The sequence below is a fragment of the Hyla sarda genome, chromosome 9, assembly GCF_029499605.1.
Source record: "Hyla sarda isolate aHylSar1 chromosome 9, aHylSar1.hap1, whole genome shotgun sequence".
Lineage (NCBI taxonomy): Eukaryota > Metazoa > Chordata > Amphibia > Anura > Hylidae > Hyla > Hyla sarda.
In genome coordinates this window covers 18,138,756-18,159,436 of record NC_079197.1, presented here as the reverse complement: position 1 = coordinate 18,159,436, position 20,681 = coordinate 18,138,756, and the positions used below count along the sequence as shown (strand labels likewise).

The 20,681-nt window shown below is 43.8% G+C and overlaps 1 protein-coding gene across 5 annotated transcripts in view; it reads left to right on the top strand.

The window, feature by feature from the left end:
- IKBKG (inhibitor of nuclear factor kappa B kinase regulatory subunit gamma) overlaps positions 1–20,681 on the top strand; it is a 51,079-nt gene that overhangs the window by 2,896 nt on the left and 27,502 nt on the right. For all 5 annotated transcript variants that reach the window (XM_056540101.1, XM_056540099.1, XM_056540098.1 and 2 more), the window contains exon 2: positions 7,743–7,960. In XM_056540101.1, coding sequence (XP_056396076.1) covers positions 7,774–7,960 — 187 coding nt within the window. In that variant the 5' untranslated portion in view covers positions 7,743–7,773. The remainder of the gene's footprint in view (positions 1–7,742; positions 7,961–20,681) is intronic.

Here is a 20,681-nt window from a genome sequence, read left to right as displayed (position 1 = left end):
CACGGTCGCTACTGTCCCCTCATCTCTCCCTTGTGTCACGGTCGCTACTGTCCCCTCATCTCTCCCTTGTGTCACGGTCGCTACTGTCCGCTCATCTCTCCCTTGTGTCACGGTCGCTACTGTCCCCTCATCTCTCCCTTGTGTCAAGGTCGCTACTGTCCCCTCATCTCTCCCTTGTGTCACGGTCGCTACTGTCCCCTCATCTCTCCCTTGTGTCACGGTCGCTACTGTCCCCTCATCTCTCCCTTGTGTCACGGTCGCTACTGTCCCCTCATCTCTCCCTTGTGTCACGGTCGCTACTGTCCCCTCATCTCTCCCTTGTGTCACGGTCGCTACTGTCCCCTCATCTCTCCCTTGTGTCACGGTCGCTACTGTCCCCTCATCTCTCCCTTGTGTCACGGTCGCTACTGTCCCCTCATCTCTCCCTTGTGTCACGGTCGCTACTGTCCCCTCATCTCTCCCTTGTGTCACGGTCGCTACTGTCCCCTCATCTCCCCCTTGTGTCACGGTCGCTACTGTCCCCTCATCTCTCCCTTGTGTCACGGTCGCTACTGTCCCCTCATCTCTCCCTTGTGTCACGGTCGCTACTGTCCCCTCATCTCTCCCTTGTGTCACGGTCGCTACTGTCCCCTCATCTCTCCCTTGTGTCACGGTCGCTACTGTCCCCTCATCTCTCCCTTGTGTCACGGTGGCTACTGTTCCTTCATCTCCCCCTGTGTGTCACGGTGGCTACTGTCCCCTCACCTCTCCCTTGTGTCACAGTCACTACTGTCCCCTCACCTCTCCCTTGTGTCACAGTCACTACTGTCCCCTCATCTCTCCCTTGTGTCACAGTCACTACTGTCCCCTCATCTCTCCCTGTGTCACAGTCACTACTGTCCCCTCATCACTCCCTATGTCACAGGATGCAGAACGTATGATCAGCGCAGGAACAGATGGGGATACCCCCTAGTGAAAAGGGCTGTTGACAATCTAGGGGCCAGGATGAAATTCTCAGTCGCCATGATGACCTGGCGCCTGGGGTTTGTGGAGCCTTGCTCTATGAAGTGAAAAAATCTGACTGAGTGATCAGAAAGTGAATTTCGCCCTACTGCCCTAGAACTCGTGATCACCGGTCGTGTTTGCACCAAGACCTGGTGTGATATAAACTGGTGACATGTCATCCAGACTTTTTGGCTGTGACTCTTTGAATCTTGGGATATCCTCTGTGTTCAGTCCTCATGTACTTAGCCATTGAAAAGGGTGGGTAGACATTTTTATCTACATACGGAAGCAAATAACACAGGCCGAATGATAGAGGTGAGAGCAAAGTACAGGTACGTGATCAGATCTGCCAGTATCGCTCATAAAAGGTTTACTATGGGGTGGATGTTTCTTCCTTAAAGGGGTACTCCGGTGGAAAACAAATTTTTTTTTAAGTGAACTGGTGCCAAAAAGTTAAACAGATTTATAAATTAATTCTATAGAAAAAATCGTAACCCTTCCAGTACTTATCAGTTGCGGTATGCTCCGCATGCGTCAGTTCTTTCCAGTCTGCTGCCACCTCTTTCCGTGTCAGGAACTGTCCAGAGTTGGAGCAAATCCCCATAGCAAACCTCTCCTCCTCCTCTGGACAGTTCCGGACATGGACAGAGGTGTCAGCAGAGAGCACTGTGGTCAGACAGATACAGAAAGTAAATTCAAAAAGAAAAGAACTTTCTCTGGAGCATACAGCAGCTGATAAGTACTGGAAGGATTAATATTTTTTAAATAGAAGTAATTTTACAAATCTGTTTTAACTTTCTGGCACCAGTTGATTTAAAATAAGAGGTTTTCCAGTGGAGTACCCCTTTAAAAAGGAATAGAATAGATAATAGAAGTATATACGGATATTACTGTATGTGTACTTTCCTATTATACAAGCATGGGTTCATGTTCTATACTAGTGGTCTCCAAACTGTGGCTCTCCAGATGTTGCAAAACTACAACTTCCAGCATGCCCGGACAGCCGTTGGCTGTCCGGGCATGCTGGAAGTTGTAGTTTTGCAACATCTGGAGGGCCACAGTTTGGAGACCACTGCATTAGACAATGGCAACATGAGAAGTGTAATAGGTCAGGGGGCAGGCTGCCATGTTCTTCATCAGAAGCGGCCGCCACCTTGAAACTTTTATATTGTCTAAACTTTGTCCTGTACCTGGGAATACCCCAAGCATTTCCCTTTTCCTTATTGTTCGGTGTAGACAGTTCAGGTATTGGCTTCTGTAGGATCAACAAATTGTAAAACCCCAGTGTTCACACAGCAGAATCTGCCTGGGAAAAAAAATTCCACTTGGGAATTCTTATGCAGCAGAGTCCCATGGGATTCTGCTGCACTGTGCACACGGCGGAATTTCCACCGGTGCCTGCCAGAAATCCGCCGTATGACTATAGCCTTATTCTGATTTGTACATAAAGCTCTGTATAGTATTTGTTCCCATTGTATCATCTTGTAAACCAAACAACATTTTTTGTTTTGTTTTTGTATTGACCAATCTTCCCCCTCCCCCTTGCTAAAATAATCACCAGCAACCCCAGTCTGACTTGAAAAAAGGGAATAATGCGTTCCTTGCATCCGTCATTGTGAATTTTATTGTCCGCATACAATGCAAATATGTGACAAAAAAATTGACATTCTGCAGATTTTTTGCAGAAAATTTCCCCAGTGTTTTTCTTTATTTTCATTGTATCGTGCGGCAGGTTTTACTAGCGCGAATCCGTGACATATCCATCCTGTGTGAATTTATCTTAATGTTATGTTCACACTACAGAATTTCCGAGCTGAATTCCGCTCAGAAATTCCACTTGGAAATTCCTGTGCAGCAGCCTCCCATTGTTTTCAATGGGATTCTGCTACGCCATTTACACTGCGGAATTTCCACGGAAGAGAATTACAATAATATCTTCAATCCTGAAGTGAAATTTTGCACGGATTTTGTCGACAATGGGGACTGCACGTGTTCGCAGGTTCCCAGAGCCGATGGATTTTGGCGGTCGCTGCACTCAGAATATCTGCCTGGAGATATTATGTAGTGTGAATGTAGCCTAAGGGTACGTTCAAACGCGCAGATTTTTTAGCGGGTTTTCCGCTGCGCATTTGAAAGTGGGCGGGCTCTTCTCAGCTGTCCGCAGCAGATTTTCCACGGCGGAATTTCCGCCACAGTCCCTACTGACTTCAATGGGGCTTGCGGCGGATTTTCTGCAGTGTACATTCTGCCGCGGAAAATCTGCTGCGGACAGCGGAAAAGAGCCCGCCCACAGCACCACACCTGTCCTTAAACTTTGCTCTATTCACTTCAGTGGAATTAAGCTGCAATACCACATACAACCTGAGGACAGGTGTGATGCTGTTTTTGAAAGAAATTACCTCTGTTTATCTAGTCCTGGAGAACCCCTTTTAATAAAGCCCCTCCCTGGGTCTCTGTATTTGGGATCCAGGTTATTTCGTGCTCTGACCTGTTCAGGGTCCATTTGGCTTTTAATTTTTTTTTGTGCCAAATGGACCCAGAAGTGTTGAAGCACAAATGACACAGGCGGGTCCCGATGGATCCCATTGACTTGAATCGGGTCTGATATTTGGACCCGGAAGCGTTGAAGCACAACTGACACAGGCGGGTCCTGATGGATCCCATTGACTTGAATGGGGTCCGTTGGGTGTCCGGTATTTGGACCCGGGAGCGTTGAAGCACAGCTGACACAGGTGGGTCCCGATGGATCCCATTGACTTGAATGGTGTCCGTTGGGTTTCCGGTATTTGGACCCGGAAGCGTTGAAGCACAACTGACACAGGAGGGTCCCAATGGATCCCATTGACTTGAATGGGGTCCGTTGGGTGTCCGGTATTTGGACCCGGAAGCGTTGAAGCACAACTGACACAGGTGGGTCCCGATGGATCCCATTGACTTGAATGGGGTCCGTTGGGTGTCTGGTATTTTAGGGAAGTTAAGTGGAGGGGAAAAAAAAGATCAGATGTGACGTTCCTTTTTATTTATTTTTTTCCTCCACTCAACTCCCGTCCTTCCAAGAGATCCACTGAGCTCCCTTAGTCGTTGTGGAGCTAAAATGGTTCTCTTGAATTACATAGATAACCTATTGATTTCAGTGGCCGCCTTGTATTGCTGTATTTCCCCTCTGGGGGCGCTGTAGGGAAATGAACACTGGCTGTCAGGTTCTCTCGCTGCATGCTTAAAGGGGTACTCCGGCGCTTAGACATCTTATCCCCTATCCTTTGGATAGGGGATAAGATGCCTGATCGCGGGGGTCCCTCGGGACCCCCGCGATCAGGCATCTTATCCCCTATCCTTTGGATAGGGGATAAGATGTCTAAGCGCCGGAGTACCCCTTGAAGTTCCCAGAAGCAATGCATACGTTTAGGCCGGTTTCTCCGGGGGCCATTATTGTGAACTCGCTGCCTCATAGGTCCCATTCAGGGGTCAAGTCCTGGGGGAAAAAAAAAGTGTGGGAACTCGCCCAAGATTTCCACCCAAGGTCTGGTCCTGCAAGACTCCAGCTAATGGGAACGGTGTTCTTGCTGTGGAAAAAGTGCAGAAACTCAGTTCCCACAGGTTCCTGCAGGACTTGACCTCTGATCCCATTACAGGACATTCCGCCGTAGTTTGGGACCTGCACGTTTTCTCCCCGCGCTCCCGATCCCTCTAATCTTTATCGTTTCTATGTAAAGCCCTATTATTTCCTGTAAATCTCTATTACCTGCACTTTGCTTACAGTAATAGTTTTATGACTCCTCTACGTGCCCTATTGACTGCCAGGCCTGCGTTGTTATGGCGTCATTACCAGTGCTGGGCCTATTCCATGGCTCATAAAGCTGAACAGGAAGTGAGGGATCAGTCAGAGCTGAGAAGTGAAACTGAAAGCAGTAGGCCTGCAGTGAACATGTGCTGATGAGGGCGGGGCATGTGTACTCACATTGACGTTTTTAAGGGTGACATAAAGAGGCATCATGATGGGAGAATCTGAAAGTTAGTTCTCTTGGTGCCAAATTACAGGTGTTTTCCCACCTGAAAAGGATTAGTCATCACATGATGAAATATTCTGCAACTTACTGTCGTTGCTTGTCTTCCCTTCCCCAATCCCCTCCTTTTTTTGTTTTGTCAGTGGACTTTGTCGTCTTGTTATTTGTGTTTGGTGGGTTGTAGTACGTGGTTGCCCATGCATATGAGTCCCATACGTTTTATGTTATGCCCATGGTAGCATCATGGCATTGTGCCGGAGGCTTAGGCTGGGTCCACACTGCGTTTTCTCCCATACGGGAGCGCATACGGCAGGGGGGAGCTAAAATCTCGCGCTCCCGTATGTGACCGTATGCGCTCCCGTATGTCATTCATTTCAATGAGCCGACCGGAGTGAAACGTTCGGTCCGGTCGGCTCATTTTTGCGCCGTATGCGCTTTTACAACCGGACCTAAAACCGTGGTTGACCACAGTTTTAGGTCCGGTTGTAAAAGCGCATACGGCGCAAAAATGAGCCGACCGGACCGAACGTTTCACTCCGGTCGGCTCATTGAAATGAATGACATACGGGAGCACATACGGGAGCGCGAGATTTTAGCTCCCCCCTGCCGTATGCGCTCCCGTATGGGACAAAACGTAGTGTGGACCCAGCCTTACTTTAGTTCGTCTAGGGTATCGTTGTGTGCCTCGGCAGTTCTTTTTGTTAGGGTCTGATCCCTGTTCTGCTACTTGTTGCTGGGCCTCGGCCCTGGTACTGTTCTTAATACCCGCGACAGGCGTTGGGCCTGGCTGCCGTGATGTTTCTTACTTACTTTGTTTTTGTATTACTGTAACTGCAAAACTTCTTAATAAAAACTACAGTTCAAAAAAAAAAAAAAAAAAAAAAAAAAATATTCTGCAACTTACTAATATCCTTTTGTGTAGTTCCTGCTTACTGTCAGTGAATGGAAATATTTGGTCTTAGACTCAGTTCATACTCTGGTTTCAAGTTGCTTTTTGGCAGTATACTGCTGGGCTTGACAAACCTGTTATTAATCCAGGAGCCAGAAAAAAATGTAAGGAGCCAGGATGGGTAACGTAACTTCATATGATCAGTCACTAGTGTCCCCTTATCTCTCCCTGTGTCACAGTCATTAGTGTCCCCTCATCTCTCCGTGTCACAGTCACTAGTGTCCCCTTATCTCTCCCTGTGTCACAGTCACTAGTGTCCCCTTATCTCTCCCTGTGTCACAGTCACTAGTGTCCCCTTATCTCTCCCTGTGTCACAGTCACTAGTGTCCCCTTATCTCTCCCTGTGTCACAGTCATGAGTGTCCCCTCATCTCTCCCTGTGTCACAGTCATGAGTGTCCCCTCATCTCTCCCTGTGTCACAGTCATGAGTGTCCCCTCATCTCTCCCTGTGTCACAGTCATGAGTGTCCCCTCATCTCTCCCTGTGTCACAGTCATGAGTGTCCCCTCATCTCTCCCTGTGTCACAGTCATGAGTGTCCCCTCATCTCTCCCTGTGTCACAGTCATGAGTGTCCCCTCATCTCTCCCTGTGTCACAGTCATTAGTGTCCCCTCATCTCTCCCTGTGTTACAGTCATGAGTGTCCCCTCATCTCTCCCTGTGTCAGTCATTAGTGTCCCCTCATCTCTCCCTGTGTCAGTCACTAGTGTCCCCTCATCTCTCCCTGTGTCACAGTCATTAGTGTCCCCCTCATCTCTCCCTGTGTCACAGTCATTAGTGTCCCCCTCATCTCTCCCTGTGTCACAGTCATTAGTGTCCCCTCATCTCTCCCTGTGTCACAGTCATTGGTGTCCCCTCATCTCTCCCTGTGTCACAGTCATTGGTGTCCCCTCATCTCTCCCTGTGTCACAGTCATTGGTGTCCCCTCATCTCTCCCTGTGTTACAGTCATTAGTGTCCCCTCATCTCTCCCTGTGTTACAGTCATTAGTGTCCCCTCATCTCTCCCTGTGTCACAATCATTAGTGTCCCCTCATCTCTCCCTGAGTCACAGTCATTAGTGCCCCCTCATCTCTCCCTGTGTCACAGTCATTAGTGTCCCCTCATCTCTCCCTGTGTCACAGTCATTATTGTCCCTATCTCTGTTTTAGGCCCCTTTCACACTACCGTTATGCCCTGTCGGTAATGGCCGTTTAACTCCTTTCTTTTTTTTTAGTTTGATGGGGGTCATAGCGGGCAATAACGGGTCCCGATGGACCCAATTATAGTCAATAGGGTCCATCGGGCGCCGCTATTTCCAGAGAGAATAGCAGGAGAAAGAGACGGTTCAAGTACAATTTTTTTTTTCTCCCGCTATTCGTGATCCTAAAATAATGGGCCGGAGACAAACTGCAGTGTAAATGTAGCCTTAGACATTAGTGTCCCCTCATGTGAGGCATTCATGTCCAGTGTGTCACAATTATTAGTGTCCCTCCGCTTCCGTTCCTGCTTTGATTCCCCTGTTCTGCCTCTGGTCGTTGTTCCGGTGTCACACGAGCAGCAGATGTCAGAGATGCAAAACTACAACCCCAAGCATGCCCGGACAGCCAAAGGCTGTCCGGGCATGCTTGGAGTTGTAGTTTTGCAACATCTGGATGGACCCTGGTTAGGAAACACTGATGTGGGGTTATCCTTTGTTGCCCACTTGGGCACTATGGGCAACAAAGACAGTTTTCGTCTCAGACACATTGATAAATGGGGGTAAATGTCTTTAGTGGATAAGATTAATATTGAATTGTGATCTGACTATATATTCATATTCCTTTTTAGTCTGGTGAGTCTAAAAGATTTGGGGCATTGAATGAGCACCCTAGGGCAGGCCGCCAAGATGGTGCAACCCAATGAAGGATCCGGTAGTAGCTACGCCGCCCCATTGTGTGCTGGAGGGTCTGGAGACATGTCCTTGGGGAAGCCAGAAGCCATCCCACCCGAAGTATGTAACCACGAGGCCTTTCTACGCCTGAGGGCTGAGAACCAGGATTTACGAGGTAAGTAAGCTGTAAAAACCGTATGTCATGTGGTATCCCCTTCTAATATATAGGATAGTGTCCCCATATTAGCTCTGAGGCCTATATACCTATAGTGTCCCCATATTAGCTCTGATACCTATAGTGTCCCCATATTAGCTCTGAGGCCTATATACCTATAGTGTCCCCATATTAGCTCCTAGGCCTATATACCTATAGTGTCCCCATATTAGCTCTGAGGCCTATATACCTATAGTGTCCCCATATTAGCTCTGAGGCCTATATACCTATAGGCTTCAGAGCTAAAGGGTCTGAATATTTTGTCATGTAAATTTGTCATTTCCTTTATGGGTAAGGTCACGTGCCGTATTTTGCTTTGGTAAGTGCGTTCTGTAGGCATTTTTATTTTTTGCTTTTAGTTTTGCTTATGTGTGACACATTTATTATACTATCACAGGGGTTTGATAAATTTGGCTCACGTAAGCAAAAACCGATAAATCACTTTTGAATACCATTTTTTATTTTAGCACACATAAGCAAAAACCAATAAATGACTTCAGAACAACACTTTGCAGCTTTGAAAAAAATGTGCGATATATGTGCGTTTATTACTTTTTTACTAATATATATATATATATATATATATATATATATATATATATATATATATATTGTAATATATTTTTTTTTTTTTTTATCTTATTTCAGATCTGTGGATTACTTTAGGTTCGGAGGAGTACAGTGACCAGCATATTTTTTTTTTATGTTTAATGTTAATAAAATGGTTAACGAGGGCTTTTGGGTGGAGTGTTTTTTTTATTTTTTATTTTATTTTTTATAAACGTGTTGTGTTTCTTTTTTATTTACTTGACAGGCTTAGTTGTGGAAGCGTCTTATAGACGGAATCCATTACTAAGCGTTGGTCACAAAAACAGCTAGAGCTAACCCCCATTTATCACCCAGGTACCCACCACCACAGGGGTGCCGGGAGTCGCCGGTACCGACAGGCCCAGAGCATCAAAAATGGCGCTCCTGAGTCTAGGTGGTAAAAGACTGGCGTTATTTAGGCTGGGGTGGGCGAAGACCATTGTTACTGGCCCTCCCTGGTAATGTCAGACTGTTGCTGCTTGGTTGGTATTTGGCTGAGAATAAAGATAGGGGGAACCTTTTTTATGTTTTTTTTTTCCCCATAAATTAATTATATATAAAAAAAAAAAAAGACACATAGGGTTCCACAGGAGCGCCATTTTTGATGCTCCGGGCCTGTTGTTACAGGCTCTTCCCGGCACCCCAGTGGTGGGTGATAATCAGGGGTTAGCAATAGCTGATATAGTGATATAAATTTTTTTTTTTTTAAAAACACAACACGGTTAAAAAAATGTATTCCAAAAAAACTTCCCCACAGGCCCTCGTTAACCAATTTATTAACCTAAAACTGATATAAAAAAAATACGCTGGTCATTAACGCAGTCCACCAAATCCGAAGTTGTCCACAGGATGCACAGATCTGAAATGAGAACAAAAGAAAAATAGGTTAATACATTTATTGTCACTCGCCCGCGCATCTCCTGTGCCGCACAACTACAACTTCCAGCATGCACTTACAGTAAGGACATGCTGGGAGTTATAGTCTTGTGGTGCGGGTGTGACTACAACTCCTGGCATGCCCTTATGATAAGGACATGCTGGGAGTTGTAGTTGTGGGGCAGGTGGCAAGCTTATCACCCGCCCCACAACCACAACTCCCAGCATGCCCTTAATGTAAGTGCATGCTGGGAGTTGTAGTCGTGCAAGCCAGGGAAGCGAGCAGTACTCCCTGGATGGCGGTGATCAGAAAATCACTGTAATTTCATATTTCCCGCCATATCCCGTGACACAGTGGAAAATTTGAAATTACAGTAAGGTCAGCGGCGCTGTGGGGATAATATATGATGGCGTCCTGGGCAGCTGCAGTGAGGCCAGTCCGGCCTTCTTTTAACATACCTCGGCGCCGCAGAGTTTCTATATCCCCTACTGTAATTTCATATTTCCCACTGGGTCCCGTGATTGGACGGGACTGAGCAGCCAATCACGGGACCCAGTGGGAAATATGAAATTACAGTAGGGGATATAGAAACTCCGCGTCGCCGAGGTATGTTAAAAGGAGGCCGGGCTGGCATCACTCTGCAGCTGCCGGGCTCCGTCTGGTTCTAACCCCGCTACCCTAACATTATGACGGGGATGGGGACACTGCTTAACATCCCTCAATTTGTCTCCCACCCGCCCGCACATCTCCCGCCCGCTACAAGACAACAACTATCAGCATGTCCTCACTGTAAGGGCATGCTGGGAGTTGTAGTCTTGCAACAGGTAGCAGACAGATGGAAGTTGTGCAGCGTGGGCAGGTGGGAGACAAGCGGGGGGGATGTAAAGCAGTGTCCCCGTAATTAAGTTAGGGTAGCAGGGTTAGAATCAGACGGAGCCCGGCGGCTGCAGAGTGATGCCAGCTCGGGCTCCTCTGTACCGTTATATCATATTTCCCGCGGGAGCCGTGATCACATCTGCCAGCGGGAAATACAGAACGGCTTTGGAGAGGAGATTATTATAAGCCAGCTCCGGGCTGACTGTTACGCTGTATTGGAGGGCTTGGGACTTTTAGAGCGACTTTCGCACTTGGTAAATCTCTGACCACTGCAAAGTGAAAAATAACATTCACCTTAAGCTCTTTTTGTGTAGGTTTTCGCCAAACGTCACACAAAAATTTGGCATAAGCAAAAAAGAGCAATAAATCCCTTGATAAATCTCCCCCATAGATATTTATAGAAATGTATAGATAGATAGATAGATAGAGATAGAGATAGAGATAGAGATATATATATATATATATATATATATATATATATATATATATATATATATATATATATATATATATATTATATTTTCCCTATTTATCGATATTTTAAAATATATAATAATAAAAAAATAGAGTAAGAAAGATAAATCTATATGACTGGGTCTGGCTGATAACAGTGAACAATAGGTTACAATCCATTGTGCGGCAGATGTAGAGAAGGTGTCTGTTCAGGCTGTGCTAGTCCCAGTCAGCACCAATAGATAGTCATCTCTATTTTCATCCTAAGTTTCCTTGTTTTGAAATCTTGGCCAATTCAGGGATGAAGGAAGGTGTCTATAAGGTATGTAGGAGCAGTGTACTGGAAAGTCCAGGAGAAGAAGAGCACAGACTGGTTGGGCAGCTATAAACTAATAAACCAGCGATCACAGGGGAAGGAAAGAGGATTCTAGAAGGTTAAAGATCCTTCTACTGAATAAACATCTTCAAATAGGAACTACTGTATACAACTATTGGATCGAAGTAAAGGTGTCCATTAGGGATCGACCGATATTGATTTTTTTTTTTTAGGGCCGATAGCCGATAACTTTTATACCGATATTCCGGTATAAGCGGGCGCTTTAAATCAATGAACTGCAGCGGCTTTTGCGGTGCCAAAGACCGCCGCCACCCACTTCTCTCCCCCTGCCTGTCCTGGGATCTGCCTGAGTCCTATCACCGACACAGCCCACCACCGCACCGCCCTGGCCAGAGACCGCCGCCGCTGCCCCATTGCCTCCCCAATTCCCGGTTTTATAATGACCTGTTCCCGGGGTCCGCGCTACTTCTGGCTCCGGCGGCGTCCTCCTGAGCTGTCACTGTGCCCACTGACGGTGACGTTTAGTTGAGGACGTCAATGATGCAGCGGTGGTCTCTGGCCGGTGCGGTGGGGGGGTGCAGTGTGGTGGTGGTGGGGGGGGGGGTGCGGTGGGGGGGTGCAGTGTGGTGGTGGGGGGGGGGTGCTGTGCGGTGGGGGGGGGCGGGGCATTATGGGATTATAGGCAAGGTAATTGCCGATAACGTCCAAAATCGTGAATATCGCCCAAATCGATAATCGGTCAATCCCTAGTGTCCATACACCTTCAACAGTTGTCTGATGGACATACAGTATCTCCCATAAGTGAGTCCACCCCTCACATTATATACAGTATATCCCATAAGAGAGTCCACCCCTCACATTATATATACAGTATCTCCCATAAGAGAGTCCACCCCTCACATTATATATACAGTATCTCCCATAAGAGAGTCCACCCCTCACATTATATATACAGTATCTCCCATAAGAGAGTCCACCCCTCACATTATATATACAGTATCTCCCATAAGAGAGTCCACCCCTCACATTATATATACAGGATATCCCATAAGTGAGTCCACCCCTCACATTATATATACAGTATCTCCCATAAGTGAGTCCACCCCTCACATTATATATACAGTATCTCCCATAAGTGAGTCCACCCCTCACATTATATATACAGTATATCCCATAAGTGATTCCATCCCTCACATTATATATACAGTATATCCCATAAGTGAGTCCACCCCTCACATTATATATACAGTATCTCCCATAAGTGACTCCACCCCTCACATTATATATACAGTATCTCCCATAAGTGACTCCACCCCTCACATTATATATACAGTATCTCCCATAAGTGACTCCACCCCTCACATTATATATACAGTATATCCCATAAGTGACTCCACCCCTCACATTATATATACAGTATATACCATAAGTGAGTCCACCCCTCACATTATATATACAGTATATACCATAAGTGACTCCACCCCTCACATTATATATACAGTATATACCATAAGTGACTCCACCCCTCACATTATATATACAGTATATACCATAAGTGACTCCACCCCTCACATTATATATACAGTATCTCCCATAAGTGACTCCACCCCTCACATTATATATACAGTATATCCCATAAGTGAGTCCACCCCTCACATTATATATACAGGATATCCCATAAGTGAGTCCACCCCTCACATTATATATACAGTATCTCCCATAAGTGAGTCCACCCCTCACATTATATATACAGTATATCCCATAAGTGAGTCCACCCCTCACATTATATATACAGTATCTCCCATAAGTGAGTCCACCCCTCACATTATATACAGTATCTCCCATAAGTGAGTCCACCCCTCACATTATATATACAGTATATCCCATAAGTGAGTCCACCCCTCACATTATATATACAGTATATCCCATAAGTGAGTCCACCCCTCACATTATATATACAGTATCTCCCATAAGTGAGTCCACCCCTCACATTATATATACAGTATCTCCCATAAGTGAGTCCACCCCTCACATTATATATACAGTATATCCCATAAGTGAGTCCACCCCTCACATTATATATACAGTATATCCCATAAGTGAGTCCACCCCTCACATTATATATACAGTATCTCCCATAAGAGAGTCCACCCCTCACATTATATATACAGTATCTCCCATAAGAGAGTCCACCCCTCACATTATATATACAGTATCTCCCATAAGTGAGTCCACCCCTCACATTATATACAGTATCTCCCATAAGTGACTCCACCCCTCACATTATATATACAGTATCTCCCATAAGTGAGTCCACCCCTCACATTATATATACAGTATCTCCCATAAGTGAGTCCACCCCTCACATTATATATACAGTATCTCCCATAAGTGACTCCACCCCTCACATTATATATACAGTATCTCCCATAAGTGACTCCACCCCTCACATTATATATACAGTATCTCCCATAAGTGACTCCACCCCTCACATTATATATACAGTATATCCCATAAGTGAGTCCACCCCTCACATTATATATACAGTATATACCATAAGTGAGTCCACCCCTCACATTATATATACAGTATATACCATAAGTGACTCCACCCCTCACATTATATATACAGTATATACCATAAGTGACTCCACCCCTCACATTATATATACAGTATATACCATAAGTGACTCCACCCCTCACATTATATATACAGTATCTCCCATAAGTGACTCCACCCCTCACATTATATATACAGTATATCCCATAAGTGAGTCCACCCCTCACATTATATATACAGTATCTCCCATAAGTGAGTCCACCCCTCACATTATATACAGTATCTCCCATAAGTGACTCCACCCCTCACATTATATATACAGGATATCCCATAAGTGAGTCCACCCCTCACATTATATACAGTATCTCCCATAAGTGAGTCCACCCCTCACATTATATACAGTATCTCCCATAAGTGAGTCCACCCCTCACATTATATATACAGTATCTCCCATAAGTGAGTCCACCCCTCATATTATATATACAGTATCTCCCATAAGTGAGTCCACCCCTCACATTATATACAGTATCTCCCATAAGTGACTCCACCCCTCACATTATATATACAGTATATCCCATAAGTGACTCCACCCCTCACATTATATATACAGTATCTCCCATAAGTGACTCCACCCCTCACATATGGGATATGCTGTGTATATATAATGTGAGGGGTGGAGTCACTTATGGGAGATACTTTATATATAATGTGAGGGGTGGACTCACTTATGGGAGATACTGTATATAATGTGAGGGGTGGACTCACTTATGGGATATACTGTATATATAATGTGAGGGGTGGAGTCACTTATGGGATATACTGTATATATAATGTGAGGGGTGGAGTCACTTATGGGATATACTGTATATAATGTGAGGGGTGGACTCACTTATGGGAGATACTGTATATATAATGTGAGGGGTGGACTCACTTATGGGATATACTGTATATATAATGTGAGGGGTGGAGTCACTTATGGGATATACTGTATATATAATGTGAGGGGTGGAGTCACTTATGGGAGATACTGTATATAATGTGAGGGGTGGACTCACTTATGGGATATACTGTATATAATGTGAGGGGTGGAGTCACTTATGGGATATACTGTATATAATGTGAGGGGTGGACTCACTTATGGGAGATACTGTATATATAATGTGAGGGGTGGACTCACTTATGGGATATACTGTATATAATGTGAGGGGTGGACTCACTTATGGGATATACTGTATATATAATGTGAGGGGTGGAGTCACTTATGGGAGATACTGTATATAATGTGAGGGGTGGACTCACTTATGGGATATACTGTATATATAATGTGAGGGGTGGAGTCACTTATGGGATATACTGTATATATAATGTGAGGGGTGGACTCACTTATGGGATATACTGTATATATAATGTGAGGGGTGGAGTCACTTATGGGAGATACTGTATATAATGTGAGGGGTGGACTCACTTATGGGATATACTGTATATATAATGTGAGGGGTGGAGTCACTTATGGGAGATACTGTATATATAATGTGAGGGGTGGACTCACTTTATGGGAGATACTGTATATATAATGTGAGGGGTGGAGTCACTTATGGGAGATACTGTATATAATGTGAGGGGTGGACTCACTTATGGGAGATACTGTATATATAATGTGAGGGGTGGAGTCACTTATGGGAGATACTGTATATAATGTGAGGGGTGGACTCACTTATGGGAGATACTGTATATATAATGTGAGGGGTGGACTCACTTATGGGATATACTGTATATATAATGTGAGGGGTGGACTCACTTATGGGATATACTGTGTATATAATGTGAGGGGTGGAATCACTTATGGGAGATACTGTATATAATGTGAGGGGTGGAGTCACTTATGGGATATACTGTATATAATGTGAGGGGTGGACTCACTTATGGGAGATACTGTATATAATGTGAGGGGTGGACTCACTTATGGGATATACTGTATATATAATGTGAGGGGTGGACTCACTTATGGGAGATACTGTATATAATGTGAGGGGTGGACTCACTTATGGGATATACTGTATATATAATGTGAGGGGTGGACTCACTTATGGGAGATACTGTATATAATGTGAGGGGTGGACTCACTTATGGGATATACTGTATATATAATGTGAGGGGTGGACTCACTTATGGGATATACTGTATATATAATGTGAGGGGTGGACTCACTTATGGTATATACTGTATATATAATGTGAGATGTGGACTCACTTATGGGAGATACTGTATATAATGTGAGGGGTGGACTCACTTATGGGATATACTGTATATATAATGTGAGGGGTGGACTCACTTATGGTATATACTGTATAATGTGAGATGTGGACTCACTTATGGTAGATACTGTATATAATGTGAGGGGTGGACTCACTTATGGGATATACTGTATATATAATGTGAGGGGTGGAGTCACTTATGGGGGATACTGTATATAATGTGAGGGGTGGAGTCACTTATGGGATATACTGTATATATAATGTGAGGGGTGGAGTCACTTATGGGAGATACTGTATATATAATGTGAGGGGTGGAGTCACTTATGGGAGATACTGTATATATAATGTGAGGGGCGGACTCACTTATGGGAGATACTGTATATAATGTGAGGGGCGGAGTCACTTATGGGAGATACTGTATATATAATGTGAGGGGTGGACTCACTTATGGGAGATACTGTATATATAATGTGAGGGGCGGAGTCACTTATGGGAGATACTGTGTATATATATATAATGTGAGGGGTGGACTCACTTATGGGAGATACTGTATTTAATGTGAGGGGTGGACTCTCTTATGGGAGATACTGTATATATAATGTGAGGGATGGAATCACTTATGGGATATACTGTATATATAATGTGAGGGGTGGAGTCACTTATGGGAGATACTGTATATATAATGTGAGGGGTGGAGTCACTTATGGGAGATACTGTATATATAATGTGAGGGGTGGACTCACTTATGGGAGATACTGTATATAATGTGAGGGGTGGACTCACTTATGGGAGATACTGTATATATAATGTGAGGGATGGAATCACTTATGGGATATACTGTATATAATGTGAGGGGTGGACTCACTTATGGGAGATACTGTATATAATGTGAGGGGTGGACTCACTTATGGGAGATACTGTATATAATGTGAGGGGTGGACTCACTTATGGGAGATACTGTGTATATATAATGTGAGGGGTGGACTCACTTATGGGATATACTGTATATAATGTGAGGGGTGGACTCACTTATGGGATATACTGTATATATAATGTGAGGGGTGGACTCTCTTATGGGATATACTGTATATATAATGTGAGGGGTGGACTCACTTATGGGATATACTGTATATATAATGTGAGGGGTGGACTCACTTATGGGATATACTGTATATATAATGTGAGGGGTGGACTCACTTATGGGAGATACTGTATATATAATGTGAGGAGTGGACTCACTTATGGGATATACTGTATATATAATGTGAGGGGTGGACTCACTTATGGGATATACTGTATATATAATGTGAGGGGTGGACTCACTTATGGGATATACTGTATATATAATGTGAGGGGTGGACTCACTTATGGGAGATACTGTATATATAATGTGAGGGGTGGACTCACTTATGGGATATACTGTATATATAATGTGAGGGGTGGACTCACTTATGGGAGATACTGTATATATAATGTGAGGGGTGGACTCACTTATGGGATATACTGTATATATAATGTGAGGGGCGGAGTCACTTATGGGAGATACTGTATATATAATGTGAGGGGCGGAGTCACTTATGGGATATACTGTATATATAATGTGAGGGGTGGACTCACTTATGGGATATACTGTATATAATGTGAGGGGTGGAGTCACTTATGGGATATACTGTATATATAATGTGAGGGGTGGACTCACTTATGGGAGATACTGTATATATAATGTGAGGGGTGGACTCACTTATGGGATATACTGTATATATAATGTGAGGGGTGGAGTCACTTATGGGAGATACTGTATATATAATGTGAGGGGTGGAGTCACTTATGGGAGATACTGTATATAATGTGAGGGGTGGACTCACTTATGGGAGATACTGTATATATAATGTGAGGGGTGGAGTCACTTATGGGATATACTGTATATATAATGTGAGGGGTGGAGTCACTTATGGGATATACTGTATATATAATGTGAGGGGTGGAGTCACTTATGATAGATACTGTATATATAATGTGAGGGGCGGAGTCACTTATGGGAGATACTGTATATAATGTGAGGGGTGGACTCACTTATGGGAGATACTGTATATATAATGTGAGGGGTGGAGTCACTTATGGGATATACTGTATATATAATGTGAGGGGTGGAGTCACTTATGGGAGATACTGTATATATAATGTGAGGGGTGGAGTCACTTATGGGAGATACTGTATATATAATGTGAGGGGTGGAGTCACTTATGGGAGATACTGTATATATAATGTGAGGGGTGGACTCACTTATGGGATATACTGTATATATAATGTGAGGGGTGGACTCTCTTATGGGATATACTGTATATATAATGTGAGGGGTGGAGTCACTTATGGGAGATACTGTATATATAATGTGAGGGGTGGACTCACTTATGGGAGATACTGTATATATAATGTGAGGGGTGGAGTCACTTATGGGATATACTGTATATATAATGTGAGGGTGGACTCACTTATGGGATATACTGTATATATAATGTGAGGGGTGGAGTCACTTATGGGAGATACTGTATATAATGTGAGGGGTGGAGTCACTTATGGGATATACTGTATATATAATGTGAGGGGTGGACTCTCTTATGGGAGATACTGTATATATAATGTGAGGGGTGGACTCACTTATGGGATATACTGTATATATAATGTGAGGGGTGGACTCACTTATGGGAGATACTGTATATATAATGTGAGGGGTGGAGTCACTTATGGGAGATACTGTATATATATAATGTGAGGGGTGGACTCTCTTATGGGAGATACTGTATATATAATGTGAGGGGTGGACTCACTTATGGGAGATACTGTATATATAATGTGAGGGGTGGAGTCACTTATGGGATATACTGTATATATAATGTGAGGGGTGGAGTCACTTATGGGAGATACTGTATATATAATGTGAGGGGTGGACTCACTTATGGGAGATACTGTATATATAATGTGAGGGGTGGAGTCACTTATGGGATATACTGTATATATAATGTGAGGGGTGGACTCACTTATGGGAGATACTGTATATATAATGTGAGGGGTGGAGTCACTTATAGGATATACTGTATATATAATGTGAGGGGTGGACTCACTTATGGGAGATACTGTATATATAATGTGAGGGGTGGACTCACTTATGGGAGATACTGTATATATAATGTGAGGGGTGGACTCACTTATGGGAGATACTGTATATATAATGTGAGGGGTGGAGTCACTTATGGGAGATACTGTATATATAATGTGAGGGGTGGACTCACTTATGGGAGATACTGTATATATAATGTGAGGGGTGGACTCACTTATGGGATATACTGTATATATAATGTGAGGGGTGGACTCACTTATGGGATATACTGTATATATAATGTGAGGGGTGGAGTCACTTATGGGAGATACTGTATATAATGTGAGGGGGTGGAGTCACTTATGGGATATACTGTATATATAATGTGAGGGGTGGACTCTCTTATGGGAGATACTGTATATATAATGTGAGGGTGGACTCACATATGGGATATACTGTATATATATATGTGAGGGGTGGACTCTCTTATGGGATATACTGTATATATAATTGAGGGTGGACTCACTTATGGGAGATACTGTATATATAATGTGAGGGGTGGACTCACTTATGGAATACTGTATATATAATGTGAGGGGTGGACTCACTTATGGGAGATACTGTATATATAATGTGAGGGGTGGAGTCACTTATGGGATATACTGTATATATAATGTGAGGGGTGGACTCACTTATGGGAGATACTGTATATATAATGTGAGGGGTGGAGTCACTTATAGGATATACTGTATATAATGTGAGGGGTGGACTCACTTATGGGATATACTGTATATATAATGTGAGGGGTGGACTCACTTATGGGAGATACTGTATATATAATGTGAGGGGTGGAGTCACTTATGGGAGATACTGTATATATAATGTGAGGGGTGGACTCACTTATGGGAGATATTATGGGAGATACTGTATATATAATGTGAGGGGTGGACTCACTTATGGGAGATACTGTATATATAATGTGAGGGGTGGACTCACTTATGGGATATACTGTATATATAATGTGAGGGGTGGAGTCACTTATGGGAGATACTGTATATATAATGTGAGGGGTGGACTCACTTATGGGAGATACTGTATATATAATGTGAGGGGTGGACTCTCTTATGGGAGATACTGTATATATAATGTGAGGGGCGGAGTCACTTATGGGATATACTGTATATATAATGTGAGGGGTGGACTCACTTATGGGAGATACTGTATATAATGTGAGGGTGGAATCACTTATGGGATATACTGTATATATAATGTGAGGGGTGGACTCACTTATGGGAGATACTGTATATATAATGTGAGGGGTGGACTCACTTATGGGAGATACTGTATATATAATGTGAGGGGTGGACTCACTTATGGGAGATACTGTATATATAATGTGAGGGGTGGAGTCACTTATGGGAGATACTGTATATATAATGTGAGGGGTGGAGTCACTTATGGGAGATACTGTATATATAATGTGAGGGGTGGACTCACTTATGGGAGATACTGTATATATAATGTGAGGGGTGGAGTCACTTATGGGAGATACTGTATATATAATGTGAGGGGTGGAGTCACTTATGGGAGATACTGTATATAATGTGAGGGGTGGAGTCACTTATGGGAGATACTGTATA